This window comes from Cnephaeus nilssonii (genome assembly GCF_951640355.1).
Source record: "Cnephaeus nilssonii genome assembly, chromosome: 20".
Lineage (NCBI taxonomy): Eukaryota > Metazoa > Chordata > Mammalia > Chiroptera > Vespertilionidae > Cnephaeus > Cnephaeus nilssonii.
Genome location: NC_137091.1, coordinates 5,712,321 through 5,727,884, shown reverse-complemented (window position 1 = coordinate 5,727,884; position 15,564 = coordinate 5,712,321). Strand labels below are relative to the sequence as shown.

The window sequence follows — 15,564 nt, the reverse complement described above, 5'->3', positions numbered from 1 at the left end:
ACATTCCACAGGACACGGGCGTGGGGGGATGGTGGGCAGCGCCTGTGTCTTTAATCCTCACCCAAGGTTATTTCCGCTGATTATTTTTTTGAGAGAGAGTGGAGGGGAGGAAGGAGGAGAAGGAGAGAGAGAAACATCAATGAGAGAGACACATCGATTGGTTGCCTCCTGCATGCACCCCGACCTGGGCTAGGGATCGAACCTGAAACCCAGATACGTGTCCTTGACCAGGAATCAAACCTGGGACCCTTCAGTGCAGAGGCCGATGCTCCAGCCACACTGGTCAGGGTATGCATTATTTTTTTAAAAAAAACCACTAGGACCTCACACACCTGCGATTTCACTGATCTTATTGCTTACGGCAAGAGTAGGTGAGGGAGGGAGGGAGGGAGGGAGGGAGGGAGGGAGGGAGGGAGAGAGAGAGAGAGAACTAACCGATGTACAGACCACGGTGGCAGCCCAGAGGGGACCGGGCTCTGGGGCGAGGGGCGAGTTGGGAGGAGGGTGTGTGGCTGCCGCCTGCTCGCTGGGGGGACGCCCAGGAAGTAGACTTTGCGGCCGGGCTGCCTGTGGCCCCAGGGCGGGAGCCCTTCCTGCTAAGCTCTGCGTCCCCCCACCCACCCAGGCCCACCTTCCTGACAGGCAGACCCTCGATCCAGAGAACAAGCCGGGCTGGACCCCCGGGTGCACGAGGCAGCTCAGGGAGGCCAGCCCGGAGGCGAGGCGCGGGCTCCCCGGGACGCAGCCGCTGCTCTGCGCGAGGGGAGAGCTCGCCAGGAATGTCCTGGGGCGGCTCCAGGGCAGACTGCTCGGAGGGAAGGGTTTCAGGGTGGCTTGGTCCTGCCTCCAGCCTCCGCTTCCCGCTGGCCGGGCCCAGCCCTGCGCATTCCTGGGGCCTCTGAGCTGTCCCCGGTCCTGTGGGCACCAGGAGTTTCCTTTGAAACCCGGGGCACCGACATCTGTTAGCTCTTAGCGCGCAGAAAGGTTGACAGCACTGGGGGAGGGGGGGGAGACGTACGCTCAGGAGTATGAAGCCAGTCGCAGAGACAAAGAGGAAAAAGCCCGGCTGAACTCCAGCCCGCGCCCCAAGGCCCCGCTTTGATGTGGTTCCCGTCCCCGGAGGCCTTATAAGGCATCCTGCCTGCGCTTCTGGGCTCCGGCTGGTGCTGGCTGCACACCCGGAGCCCGAGGAGCTGGCCTCTCCCTGGGGCCCGTGAGGGGCCGAGGAGGGCGGTGCTGGGATTCTGGAGGGAGGCAGGGCTGGGCCCTGTGGCCGGAGAGGCCACCAAGCCCGGCCACTGGGTGGGAGGCAGCCCGTCATCAGGCTGGGGCGGGGGGGGGGGGGGGGGGTGGGGTGGGGGCAGAGGGTCTGGGGGGCCCAGGGGGTCTGAGGATCCAGGAGGCGTCTGATGAGAACGTGGAGCAGAGGCTGAGGCTCACCGTCCTGGCGGCCAGAGGAGAGCGGGCCTGGCACCAGCGGTGGGGGATGGGCAGGGGATGGCTTCTCACGGGGGGGGGGGGGCGCTGTGGGGGGGTGAAGGGCGTGGGCGCTGGAACCAGAAGGCCTGCCTTCAATCCTGGCTCTGACCCTAGCTGAGTGACCTTGGACAAGTCGTTAATGTCTGTGCCTCAGTTTCCTCATCTGTAAAGTGGGGGCAGTAATGGAACCACTCAGAGGATTGCGGTGAGGGCTAAATGCAGAGCAGGAAGAAGCGCGTGCCAGGCTGGGGGTGTGTCTGGATGTCTGTGGAGCCTTTCACCCCCCCCCTCCCCCAGGAGTGATCTGGTGGCCACCTGACAACGAGAGAAAAAGTAACGCCCTGGCCAGTTCGATTCAGTCGTTAGAGCATCGGCCCGTGGACTGAAGGGTCTCGGGTTTGATTCCTGTTCCGGGCATGTATTTCGGTTGCAGGCTCAATCCCTGGCCTCCGTTGGGGCGAGTGTGGGAGGCAGCCAATCAATGGGTCTCCCTTACATCGATGCTTCTCTCTCTGTGTCTCTCTCCCTCCCCTCCACTCTCTCTAAAAAAATCAATGGGAAAAATATCCTCGGGTGAGGATTAAAAAAAAAAAAAAAAAAGAGTAGAAGGCCACTGATCTCTTGGGCCCCAGGCGTGGTCTCAGGCAGAATGCTAAGCACTTGCTATCCAGTGGTTTACTTGGTCCTCACACGCACCCCGAGACAGCGTGAGGGCCCCCCTCCCTGTGCACACATTGGGGACAAAGGTCCTTCACTGGATGACCCCGCTTGTGCGAGGCAGAGCTGAGATCTGAACTGCGGTCTCGCCAACTCCATGCCCTGCACCCCTGCACCAGGGCTCCCAGGGGGCTCCTGGCTGTCTAGGGGCCCGAGTGCCTCCTGTGCGGTGGCCCCGAGGACCGAGCCCGGGACCTTGCATGCGGGGCTCCCGCCCAGGGCTCTGCCACGTCCCACACTTCGTGGATCAGGGCTGTGGGCGCCTTTGAGACCACAGCTGGGCCTGCTTGGCCCCTGACCCACAAGAGCTGCTGGCCAGGCCAGTGCCAAGTCCCTGTGCCACCTCTGCCCTGTGCCCACAGGAGCCCTATGCCACTGTCCAAGCTCAGGCGGGCATCGAAGGAGCTGACTGGAATCGGGGCCCTGCCCCTCATCGGCTGGTGCTCCAGGGCCAGGCACCGGGCCTCTTGGAGCCTCCTCCTCATTGAAACACGGGGCGAGTAGGACCCCCCTTTCTATGGAGACTGGTGGGGGGCCCATGAATACTTGGTAAGGGATGTGAGTGGCTGTCTTTGCATCATTTTCCCGTCTCACATGGTCCCTGGGGGTTGAGGGCACTTTCTTTGTAGGCAAAAAACCTAATGACAATCATACGTGTCACTGTACAGTTTGCAAATCATTTTTACGGGCATTTATTCCTTGAGGGATGGAAAGAGCGGGTCTCATGTCGCTTAAAGGACTCACTGTTCATAAAAGGTGCCTGGCACGGCGTCTGGCCCCTAAGAAATGCCCAGGAAGTGTCAGCGGTCCTGTTAGTGCTGCTGCAGTTTATCGCTGTGCCCACTTAAGGGACAGGCAGACTGAGGTTCCGAGAAGGCAGTGGCTCCAGGTCCAGGTGCGAGGGAGGTGGCCATGTTGCCTCTGGCCTAGCGCTTCATGGCCTGAGGACCGCGGACACTGCACCGCACGGCGCTGGCCGTCCGGCCGGTGGCTGAGAGGAGCGTGCCCGCAGTTGAGTGTCTGTATCAGCAGACCATGGCGCCCAGGAGCTTGCGAAGCGTCCTACGGAGCTGAGCGGGGTTTGGCAGGAAGAGGCCGCCCCAGAACGTGCCAGAACTCTGCTTTCACACATCAGAGAGCTTGGTCCTCCAGCAGAGAGCCCCGAGGCCGCCATCCGGGGGGCTGTGGCTGCGTGATGCGCCCCGCAGCATCCTTACGGGCCCAGACATGCTTTGTTGGTGGTGACATCTGGAGTCACGCGCTCCGAAGCCTTTGTCTCGCAGACGCCGTCAGCCAGGCCGGGAGCCGCCGTGCAGGGAGCGGCTGGGGTGGCAGCGGTCAGCGTGGAGCCCCGCGGCGCTCCGGAGGACCTCAGCTCGCAGGGGTCCGGGTGCCCTTGAGGACATCCCGGCTCCTGCGAGGAAGTGCCGCCCGCCAGCCTCTCGGCGGAGGCGGCATCGCCCTCCCCTGGCATGAAAGATGGGCCCTACTTGGCTGCCGGGCCTCCCCGCTGCCTACTGATGCCACCCGAGCGTGTGTCTTTCCTGTCACCAGCTCCCAGCTCCCCTGTCACCTCCGGCTCTGTGAACACAAACAGCCAGTCCGCACGCCCAGGAGATGGTCGGGGTTTCGGTCATGGGCTGGGGAGGGGGGGGGGGTGGCGGGGAGGGAAGCCATCCTGGGCCAGGAGGCAGGGGCCTGAGTCGGGGCTCCGAGTCTGAATGGCCACCTTGTAGCCACCTTTAGGGACGAGAAGGCAGTGCCCCCGGGTGATTTGAAAGCAGAAAAGGGAACAGAGAAGGCCAAGCCCTAAATGCGAGCTGTGTCTCCTCCCAACAACGGCAGGCAGCAGAGTGGCCCCGGCCGAGCCCAGTGGATAAGATGGTGGACCCCGCAAAGCGATTTTAAACTTTTAATGATTTTTTTGCTCATCGAGATGAGCACTGGTTTTTCTGTTAAGCATCCGAGAGGCAGGACTTTCCCCTGATTTTTCTCGGAGAGGGTGCTTTTCCTGTTCCCTTTTATGTTTCTCAAAAGGGAAGCTGGGGACAGCGCTGGGTTTGGGCTGGTTTTCTCGCTTGTCATTTCGTGGTTGCAGAGCGCCGCCGCGGGTCATGGTGGGCGCCGGGAGCGATAAGGCAGTGTAATTCACCCAAAACTCACCGCTCCCGGCCAAGAGGAGCGTTTCTCACAGTGGGTTCCTTGGAACACAGGTCCCACGGCATGCTTCTGAGAAATAAAACTCCGTGGTCTGATGGGGTTCGAGGGATGCCGTGTGAGGACCACGTTATACGGTTATTCACGGTGTCCGTTGCCGTAGTAAGTCCTGCAGGAAGGGACCTTGTTTAACTTGGTTTAAAATAATCTTTTTTTGATCCCAGAACTCTTCTTGGCAGAAAACCAATAAATACAGAAGACAGTTTGACAACTCGTCTTAGCCTTTTGTCTGGAGTCGTCCTGCTGGGCTGGGGGCAGAGAGGTGGGACCTCTGTGGATATCCCAGACGTTTCCCAGCCTGAGGACTGACCACGCTCCCCGGCCAACCCAACAGCCCCACGGGGCAGCCCGACCGGCGGGGGCGACGCTCTGCCCTCGGGGGTGAGCTACCAGGCATCGTTGTTTTGTTACTCCTCACATGAGGAAAATTTTCCCCATTGATTTTTAGAGAGAGAGAGAGAGAGAAACACTGATGTGAGAGAGGCACATCAATTGGTTGCTTCCCGCACGTGCCCTGACCAGGGCCAGGGATTGAACCTGCAACCCAGATACATGCCCTTGACCAGGAATCGAACCCGAGACCCTTCAGTTCATGGGCTGACATTCTAACCATTGAGCGCACCTGCCAGGGTGGGCTCCCAGACATCTTTACCCCACGCGAAGGGACAGGCCAGGCGTGTGCAGGGACCGGCGGGAGATGAGGGAGGCGTATGGAAGCCGGAGCATGGAGGTCCAACGTGTGCTGAAGAGTCTGGCTTATGGGAAGGGCGGTCGGAGCCTACCCCGCACACCGCCCTCTTAGTAAACCACCGGGACCGCCGCCGGGACCCGCCGTGGGAGGAAGGCTCCAGTCAGATCTCTTCGTGAGGCCACCGCGCAGGCGCGTTGTCCCGCTCCAGGGGAGAGATGGGGGCATGTTACGATCTGGCCTCTGCCTTTTGCTGAGGTGGAGGTGGGACTCACTTTGTGGGGGAGAAGTGTGGCCCCGTGTCGTGTTTCGTGGTGGGCCGCAGGCTGAGAAAACTTACCTCCTACACAGCAGTGTGACAATCAACTTTTTAGAAAATATATATACTTTTATTGATGTCAGAGAGGAAGGGAGAGGGAGAGAGAGAAACATCCATGATGAGAGAGAATCATGGACCGGCTGCCTCCTGCACGCCCCCCACTGGGGATGGAGCCCGCAACCCGGGCATGTGCCCTGACCAGCATCGAACTGTGACCTCCTGGTTCATAGGTCGACACTCAACCACTGAGCCGGGCTGATGATCAGCTTTTTAGGTGGGTTGGGACCTGCCTCCATTGGCCCACATTCCCATCCGGACAATCGGAGCGGGGCCCCAGCTTCCTTGCGACCAGGCAGTCACATGCTCACAACGCCACATTTTCTGCCCCGATGCCAGGTGCCACCTGACCCCGGGGTGTCCTTCATATCCCTGTCTTACCTTCCTCTAGGAGCTGGTGGGCGAGGTTTTCAGAGAAACGCTCAGCGAGGAGGAGGAGGAAGACTTTCGACTGGAAGGTACTGGACTCCATTGCTTTCTTCCCAGTGGGCAGGGCGGAGGGGATGGGGCCATCTGGTCTGCCACATGCCCTGCACACCCTCCAGAAATCTGTGGTCCAGGCAGAGGGCAGGACTCCAGGGGGAGGGCTGAGGAGCAAGAGGGAAGTGTGGCTCCCACAGTCCAGGCCCAGAGTGGAGCCGGGCCACGTGGGTCCCCGGCCCGGCCCTGCCGTGTGTCCGCTGCGGGGCCTCGGATGGGCTTTTTGACCTCAGCTGCTCCGTAGGAAGTGAGCGTAGTGGCTCCTCATGGGCCCCTCCCGCAGCGTCAGGCATGCCGTGAGCGCTCCCTCCCGGAGCTGTTCTGTTCCCCATTCTCCACTCGTCCACTCACCTGGAGCACACGTATGTGGGCACCCCACCCCCGCCCCCCGGCCTCACCTCCTTCCTCTCGGCTGTCACGCCTCCTTTCTTCAAGGGGAAGCACTGCGTTGAGGAAAGAACTAGGACCTAGAGGAGGTTGGACTGGGTTGTCAGTGGTCAAGCTGTTGGGCCCCGTTCTTCAAACGAAGGCTTACACAGGAGCCCGGGACAGAAAGCGGTTAGAGCAGGCGCAGAAACACGGCACGTACAGATGGCACGTTATCCTTTATGGAGCAAGGGCCGCCCGACACCCATCCCCGTGCATATGTGTAGATGCCTCATGTGTGTGCTGCCGTGTAGCCAGAGGCCTAGACACACAATAGCAGCCGCTCCCGGGCACAGGAGGAGGAGCCTCAGGGGGGACGGAATGGCCCAGAGGACTGTAGCGTTAGCTGTGACTGACGGTTTAACGTTTACAAGAATGCCGTCCCAGGTTCCTTGTGAAACGCAAGGCGAAGGACAGCATTAAACAGGGACACCGAAGTAAGTACAGCCGTGAGAGTGGCTGCTCCGGCTGTGCCCGAGGGAGGCTGGGCCCTGTGCGGGCTGTGGCTCTCCGGCGCCCACCCCAGGGCGGGGGCCGGGCTGTGACCGAGGCAGGTGCTGTGGTTTCTGGCCGCGGGGACGCACCCACCTGGCCGGAGCCGGTGGGGGTGGGAGGCGGTGGGCGTCCTCGGCGCGCCGGCCAGGGAGAGCGCGTGGAATCCTGAATCTCTCCTTTGTCTTCCTGTTGGCCAAGTTCACCGCCTCTTGGCGGGCTGGAGGGCTGCGCAGGGAGGAAGAAAAGGCCATCTGAGGCAGGAAGATAAAAGAAGCCTGTTAGCCGTCCCGGGAGAGGCGGGCTTTCGCTCCTGCGTTGTTCTGTAAAGCCGGCCCCAATCCAGCGTCTTAACCGCCTTAACCGGCCAGCTGGGAGCACGCGCGCGGCTGGAGATTAAGGCCGGGCTGGGTGCGCGGCGGCTGTGGAGCTCCTTTTGAACTGCGGGGAGAACAAAGTCAACTTCAAACGTCCCGAGCCCCCGCTGGCGGGGTGTGGTGGGGCGTGGCGGGGCGGCACGTGGCTGGAGGGGGGCTCACTGGGAAGTGGAGCCCTCCCTCGGCTGACCGGGCCCCGGGTGCGAGGCCAGGGCGAGGTCAGCCCCACACTTCCCTCCAGCACCGGCCGGACTTCCCAGCCTCCCCGTGGGGGGAGGGGGTACAGCCTGGGGCCGGTGGCCTGTGGCCTGAGGTGCAAAGTGGGGCCAGGCCTGTTGGCAGACCCTTCACCCCAGCAGTCTCTCCTCCTGACCCAGCTCAGGCGACAGCTCCTGCTCTGCACCCATTGGAGGAAAAGACCTGTAAGTGGGACCCCTCTCTCCCTCTCACCTCTCGCTGCCCCCCTGCCCAGCCTCTCGCTCACTCCTGCCTCTCACCCTCCGGCCTGTGCCCCCTGACCTTCAGCATCCCCAAATACCTGGTTTTTGTCCTCCGACCTCTCTGATGGGGGTAAAGGCAGGCAGAGTGCAGTCCGCTTGGCAGTGTCTGTAGAAAGCTGACTCCCAGAACCCAGTCCGGCATGCTGGTCCCGCTCAGAACGGGGCCGTGCCCTCACCGGCTTGCTCAGTGGTTAGAGCGTCAGCCCTTGGACCGAAGGGTCTTGGACTCGATTCCCACTCAAGGGCACGTACCTCGGTGGCAGGTTGCCCGGCCCCAGTGGGGGTGCATGTGTGGAGGGGCAGCTCATCACTGTGTCTCTCTCACTCTCACACCAATGGTTCTCTCTCTCTCTCTCACCCTCCTCCCTCCTCATTCTCTCTGGAAATCAATGGAAAAGGTATCCTCAGTTGAGGATTTTAAAAAAAGGAAGGAAGGAGCCCTCAATGCCACCAGTGTTAGGGGGCCCTCTCCCTGGGGGTCCAGCTGCTTCCTGCCGCCCCCACCTCCCAGCCCGGGTTGGGCCTGGCAGGGCCGGTGGCATCTCTGCTTCCCCGGCCCCAAGGGTGGATGTGCCCGGAGCAGCTGGGCCTGCCCAGCAGGGCAGTGGTGTGGGGACTGAGACGGGGGGGCCTGTCCCACTGTGCAGGGGCCCCGAACATTGCCTCCCCCAGCGGAGGCCACAGGAGGCGCCTTCTCCCTCCCTCCTACTCTGGCTTCCTGAGGATCTGCAAGTCAGGCCGCAGGTCCAGCCCGCTTTCCCGCGACGCGCTGTGTGACCTCGGGGAGCCGGGCACCCTCTCTGTGCGGGTTCCCTCAGGCTCCTGTGCAGAGTGAGGTCACTGGCGTGCGAGCTCGGAGGACAGCCTGGTCTGGAGAACGTGCCTGTGCCTGTGAGCTGTCCTGGTTTGTGTTGTTTTGTGGGTCCATCTTCCTTTTTTTTTTTTTTTTGTTAATCCTCACCCGACGATATTTTTCCCATTGACTTTTAGAGAGCGTGGAAGAGAGGGGGGAGAAAGAGAGAGAGGAGATAGACACCCACACGCACCCCAACTGGGGCTGGGGATCAAACCTGCAACCCAGGTACGAGCCCTTGATCAGGAATTGAACCCACGGCCTTTGGTGTGACGGCTGATGCTCTAACCACTGAGCAACTGGCCAGCTCAGGTCCACCTTTCTCGATGAGGGGCCCACGGCGGTTTGGTCATTTCCTTGTCCAGATCGAGCAAGGCCTCTTTTCAAAGCCTCTCTAACCCTACCAGAACCCCTGAACGTCTCCTCCTCCTCCCAGTGGGGGCTGAGGGTCTGGCCTGCGGTAAGTGCTCCATGGTACTCACAGCAGGCGACCCCAGTCAGGTGACCCTCTCCCGCAGCCACCAGGCCGGCGGTGTGTTCCCCTCGGGGCCCAGGCCAGTCCACCCAGACTCCCAGGGGGGAGGGCTTGGCCATTCACCTCGCTGCGGAGCCCCGGGGGCGGGGGGGCCTCCGGTCCCCTACGTGTAGCTGGGAGGCTGAGGCCGGAGTGGGGGTGGAGCCTGTGCAGGGTCACACAGCCGACCGAGGACCGAGCTCCGGCCTCGCAATCCTCATTCGGGTTCCGACTGAGCACCGGCTGCGGGTGGGGGCCCGGGAGTCTGAGGCAGAGAGGTGCTCACTGGAGAGCAGCAGGGACCCCACTGTCCCCCGACAGAGGGGGCAGGTGGGCCGGGCGCTGGCTCCTCTCCCTCAGCTCAGAGCCATCGCCCACTGCACCCCGCAGGCCCTGGCGCCCCGGGGTCAGCCCACGGCAGTTCCCCTCAGGACCCCTCTTCACGCAGCTCCGCCTGCACCGCGGAGGCTCCGCGGGTGTCACATCGGGAGGCGCTCGTAGTTTCAGGTGGCTCGGGGTTAGGTTTTAAACCTGAGTTTCATCACAGCTTTCACCTTGGGCAGGGGTGGGGGAGGGGGAGAGGGACATGATATTTTTAGCCCAAAGAAGGCTTTTCCCCTCCCTCTGTCCCTGCCCGGCGTGTCGCCCTCCCTCCCTGAACAGATGTCCCTTCTCAGTCCGATTTGAATGTCATGGCCAGAGGCCCTGCACCTGATGCTGCGAGGAGAGAGCTTTTGTTGGCAGGACTTCTCCCCCTCTTTTTTCTTTTAAAAAAAAAGTTTTTATTGATTTCAGAGAGTGGAAGGGAGAGGGAGAGAGAGAAACACCAACGATGAGAGAGAATCATGGATCGGCTGCACACCCCCTACTGGGGATCGAGCCTGCGACTAGGGCATGTGCCCCGACTGGGAATTGAACCGTGATCTCCTGGGTCATAGGTCAACACTCAACCCCTGCGCCACACCGGGCGCGAGTATGCTTTTTAAGCTCAGGCTCCCCTTTTGTCAAACGCGAGCAGCCACACACGCTGCGTGGCGTTAGCGAGAGGAGCCGGTGGAATAGCGTGTTCCCACTCCCTTCACCGGGTCCCGGTACAGCCCGCGGCCGGGCAGATCTGTGCGTCTCCGGGACCCTCGCTCCCTGGGGAGAGCCTCCTGCCCTGAACGCAAGAAACCATTTGGCCCGGAATGCACACGCGATACCTTTCTCTTTTTACACGCAGCAGATTAGCCGCCTAATTATATTTGGCATCGGCTAATATTAAATTCATCTGCCTCCCCTCCAACAGCTGCTGTCGGGGGGCTGGGGAGTCAGAAACATCCCGGCAATCCACCCCGAGATGGAAATATTTGTGGCAGATAATCTGCGCGAGGACCATTAAGAAGGGGCGGTGGATACGTAGGGCGAATGTGCCGAGTCCAGCGAGGAGGCCCGGCCTGTGTTAAATCTGACATGGGGCTAGCTGAGCACACGCCAGGCACCTGGGCCCGCAGAGGTGCCCGCCACGCCTCGGTGTCCTGGTCATTTCTGGTCTTTGCTGGGGCTCACGTAGTCACTGCCCTGTGTTCTAATTTGCGGCTTCTTCCAAAGTTTAATGTCAACCACACCTTTCTGGATTGTGTCACAGTAACGGCCTTTGCTGTACCATTCAGGGTCTAGATTAAAAAAAAAAAGTATATATATATATGTTATTGATGTCAGAGAGGAAGGGAGAGGGAGATAGAAACATCAACGATGAGAGAGAATCATGGATCGACTGCCTCCTGCACGCTCTCTACTGGGGATTGAGCCCGCAACCCAGGCATGTGCCCTGACCGGGAATCGAACAAACTGTGACCTCCTGGTTCACAGATCGACGCTCAACCCCTGAGCCACGCCGGCTGGGCCAGGGTCTGGATTTTAGCCTCAGTGCAGGATTCAGGAATAACCTACCCCTTTCCCCTTACCCCGTTTCCCATGCCAGTCCCAGGCTCCGTCAAGCCAGGATTTGTGGTGTGCTTGCTACGTGGCCTTCCCCGTGTCCGCCTGGGGATTCGGTGCAGTGAGCGCACCGTGGTGATGGTAGGTTGTCTGCTCTGTGCCCGTACGGCGCATGCCGTCCACGTGGGCAGCCCAGGGCCCGTAGCCAGCAGCCGCAGCCCAGCAGAAACTTTTGTCGTGGCTGCGTGGACGTGGCGGGCCCCTGCGAAGCCACCAGAAGACCCGAGCCAGGACCGCACGGGATCAAGTGCTGGACGGGATGAGTTTGTTTATTTATTTTTAAATGTAGTTTTTATTGATTTCAGAGAGGAAGGGAGAGGGAGAGAGGGAGAGAAACATCCATGATGAGAGGGAATCACTGATCGGCTACTTGGGATTGCGCCCGAAACCCGGGCATGTGTCCTGACCGGGAATCGAACTGTGACCTCCTAGTTCATAGGTCGATGTTCCACCACTGAGCCACGCCGGCCCAGCTAGATGGGATGCGTTTAGACAGCATCCTGCTAGGGACAAATAGCGTTTGTGCAAATCAGGAGAAGGGGCCCCTCCTCACGACACCTTTCACCATCTGTTCAGAAAATGTCCTATGCCATCCGCAGATGTGTACCGCCCAGCACGGGCACGCGCCGCCTAGAGCCGTACCGTGCACGGCCTGCTTGGCACAGCCAGGCTCCCAGTGACCCCAAAGGACTCTGTCCCCGCGGCGAGGGAGGAAGAGCCGGAGGTGCTCGTCCTGCTGAGGAGGGTGGGGTGCGGTGGTGGATCTGTTTCATTTCACAGCCCTTCTTCCCTGCTGTTGGGTGGTGCCAGCTGTCAGCACCTCGTGCTGGGTCGGCCATGCCATCCCGCTCCCCCGGTCGCCGCTGTTTGCCAGGGTAAACAGTCCCCAGAAAGTGGCCGTGGCTCTCCCAGCCTGCCGTCCCCCATGAGCCCGGGCCTCCTTCCCTGAGGCCCATGGGTGGGGTTCAGGGACGGGTGTTTAAACCCGGCTCAGAGTAGCCACCATCCTGGTACCTCCTTTCTGTCCCCAGTGTCCCCAGCCCTCTTCCTTCTCTCTCTTCCTCCCCAGCCCCTCCTTTCTTTAAACGGGGGGAGGGGCGAGGGAAGAGGCTGTCTTTGATCTCCGTGGAGGAAAAAAGTCTGTTCTGTTCAGGCTTTTGGCTAACACAACAAACAGTGTTTAAAATTTAACTTTGCTTAATTAATTAGTAATTCTGTTTAATGCTGTCTGATCTCCCTCCAAAAGGTATTCTGAAGCCCGAGAAGGGAACATCAAAGGGAGCGGGTGAGGATGGTCAAGTAATGCATTTAATCTGGCAGTTGCCGGGGGTGGAGCGATGCCAGGCTGCGGGAGTGTGGGCCAGCATCAGCTGGTAAACACAGCGGCTCCGCTCTGCTCCTCTCCTCGTGGCCGGGGAGTGAGGAGGGACGGAGTGAGGAGGGGCGGGGAGCCGTTTCAGAAGAAAAGGAGCCCCGCCCGGCCGGCGTGGCTCAGTGGTGAGCGTCGACCTATGAACCAGGAGGTCACAGTTTGATTCCCGGTCAGGGCACATGCCCAGGTTGCAGGCTCGACCCCCCAGTAGGGGGCGTGCAGGAGGCAGCCGATCCATGATGCTTCTCTCTCATAGATGTTTCCCTCCCTCTCCCTCTCCCTTCTTCTCTCTGAAGTCAATAAAAATAGATTTAAAATAGTTAGAAAAAGGAAAGGAGCCCCGCCCACTGCGCCAGACTCCTGAGCTGAGAGCGGGTTTGAGGGAGGCAGCGCTGACCTGTCTGTCCCTCCATGGCTGTGTGCACAGCTGGGCAGGTGTGCGTGCCCCGGGGCTCCCGTGGAGCAGGGGAGCAGCAGGTGGAACCCAGCCCGCGCCCGCGGGTCAGGGTACCAGGTGCGGGTGAGGGCTGCGTTCCCCTACAGCGCAGGTCACAGACTTTTCTGCAAAGGGCTGGGAGAGGACGCATGTTTGGTTCCGTGGACCACACCATCTCTGTTGCAACTACTCAACTCTGCCATCATGGAGGGAAGCAGCCATACACAATGTGTGTCCGAGCGACTGTGTCCCAATAAAACTTTATTTATGGAAACAGGAGGCGGCCAGGTTTTGGCTCATGGGGGCGTGGTTTGCCAGTCCTGCTCTACGTCACCCAGGGGACTCCAGAGGCAAGAGGCAGGCTTTGCTTTCCTCCTACTCTGTCCCTTTTCTTCCTTTTCCTCCTACTTTCTCCTCTTTCATATGAGCAGAATCTCCTCTCGTGGCTGTGCCTTGCCATTGAAGCATGATCAGACTCCCCCTGAAATTGTGCCCCCCAAGAGATCATCTCGGGGAAATCAAGTCCCTGAGCTGAACCAGAAGGAGGAGGAGACAGAGAATGGGCTCGGAATCTGGTGCCAAAGCCCATCTCCATTATAGTTTTGTTCACTGAGGCTGGACCCTGGCAGCCTGTGGTAGGACCATTCTTCCTTCTGCAGCCCACCCATGAGCCCAATGCTGGATGAATGGATGGATGGATGGTAGATGGATGATGGATGGATGAATGGATGGATGGATGGTAGATGGATGGAAGGATGGATGGATGGATGATGGATGGTGGGTGGATGGATGGATGAATGGAAGGATGGATGAATGGTAGATGGATGGTGGATGGATGGATGGATGGATGGATGGTGGATGGTAGATGGATGGAAGGATGGATGGATGGATGGATGGATGGATGATGGAAGGATGGATGGAAGGATGGATGGATGGATGATGAAGGATGGATGATGGATAGATGGATGGTGGATGGATGGATGGATGGATGAATGGATGAATGGAAGGATGGATGAATGGTAGATGGATGGTGGATGGATGGATGGATGATGGATGGATGGATGGTAGATGGATGGAAGGATGGATGGATGGATGGATGGATGGATGGATGGATGATGAAGGATGGATGATGGATAGATGGATGGTGGATGAGTGGATGGATAGCTAGATATAGATGAAAGATGGATGGATGGATGGATAGATGGGTGGGTGGGTGGAGGGTGATTTGTTCTGCACGGGGATGTCTGGGGGCGGGTGCTGGTTTGGCCTGGTTTGGTTCCAGAGGGTCCAGAGGGTGGAAGTAGAATCATGATCCCTGAGTCCTGACCCCGACCCTGGCCTTGGGGTCTGCAAGGCTTTGATCGGTGGGTTCTCCGACACCTACCTCCTCTAGCCATTGGATAGGGGACAGTGAGAGGGTGAAAGGCCATCTTTGATGGGGCAAGGGGGCGCTAACTGTCCTTGTTCCTGGCCCCCGGGACCCAGGGCAGGATGGCTCCCAGTCCTACTCCCCTTGTGTGCCTGGCCCCTGCTGGGAAGGATCCCCTCCAGGGGCGTCTGGGTGGTTTTCTGAGCCAGGACGGGATGAGGCCCTGCTGATGAAGGGAGGCCAGGCCAGGCCACCCTGATCTTCAGAGAAGACGTGAAGTGGGGGAGGGGTGGGAGGGATGTCCCCCTCCCGGGAGAGGAGAGAGGAGAGAGGCAGGGGAGGACCTGACAGAGGACAGGCTGTTTCTGCTCAGAGGGGAGGAGGGGGCTCCAGAGGAGAGAGCCGGGCCAGAGGTTTCTTTTCTTTGGGTTTTATCAAGTGGAACTTGAAAGGCAACATTGAACCTGAAGGTGGTTTTCTGATAACTTCCCTTTGAACTTGAAGTTTGGTCTCGATAAGCCTGGCCGGCTTACATCTCCAGCCAGGACCTCCGCGCAGGGAGGCAGCGGCTTTGAAGATGGAGCTGGCCTTTGTTTCTCTTTCTTCCTTTCCTTTCTCTTCTCTGCAGCCCCCACCCGCCCTCTGGAGGGGTGTGTGTGTGGGGAGGGGGTGAGTAAAGGATGTTGTAGGTCATGATAGCAGCATGTCCCCCGTGGGCAGAGGGTGGGTGTGCCCTGGACGGGGCCCCCCTGGAGCCGCTGGACAGCCCTGGAGGGCAAAGCAACTCTGATTCCAGCAGGTGGGCAGGGGGGCAGGGAGGGCCCCAGCACGAGGCCTCACGCGTCCTCCCGTGCCTTCCCCCACAGTGGCCCTGCCCCCCGAGAAGACCAGCGGGCTGGCCAGTGGCGATGAGAAGAGGATGGAGAAGCCGAGCGAATCCTGTCCGGGCTCCAAGAAGCAGCTGAAATTGGAAGTAAGTTTCCTTTCCTGGTGCTGGGCCTGGGGAGGATGGTTTTCTCTTCTCGGTGGTGCTTTTCTTTCTTCTTCTTCTTCTTTTTTTATTAATATATTTTTATTGATTTCAGAGAGGAAGGGAGAGGGAGAGAGAGATAGAAACATCAATGATGAGAGAGAATCATGGATTGGCTGCCTCCCACACGCTCCCTCCTGGAGATTGAGCCCGCAACCCGGGCATGTGCCCTTGACTGGAATTGAACCTGGGACCCTTCATTCTGCAGGCCGACACTCTATCCGCTGAGCCACACTGGCTAGGGCTCGGTGGTGCTTT

The 15,564-nt window shown here is 59.8% G+C and overlaps 1 protein-coding gene across 2 annotated transcripts in view; it reads left to right on the top strand.

Moving 5' to 3' along the window:
- NKD1 (NKD inhibitor of WNT signaling pathway 1) overlaps window positions 1-15,564 on the top strand; it is a 67,798-nt gene that overhangs the window by 43,395 nt on the left and 8,839 nt on the right. The window contains exons 4-5 of one of the 2 annotated variants that reach the window (XM_079799345.1): window positions 5,869-5,935; window positions 15,143-15,249. In XM_079799345.1, the coding sequence (XP_079655471.1) occupies window positions 5,869-5,935; window positions 15,143-15,249 (174 nt within the window). The remainder of the gene's footprint in view (window positions 1-5,868; window positions 5,936-15,142; window positions 15,250-15,564) is intronic. The other variant, XM_079799346.1, reaches the window with a different exon arrangement.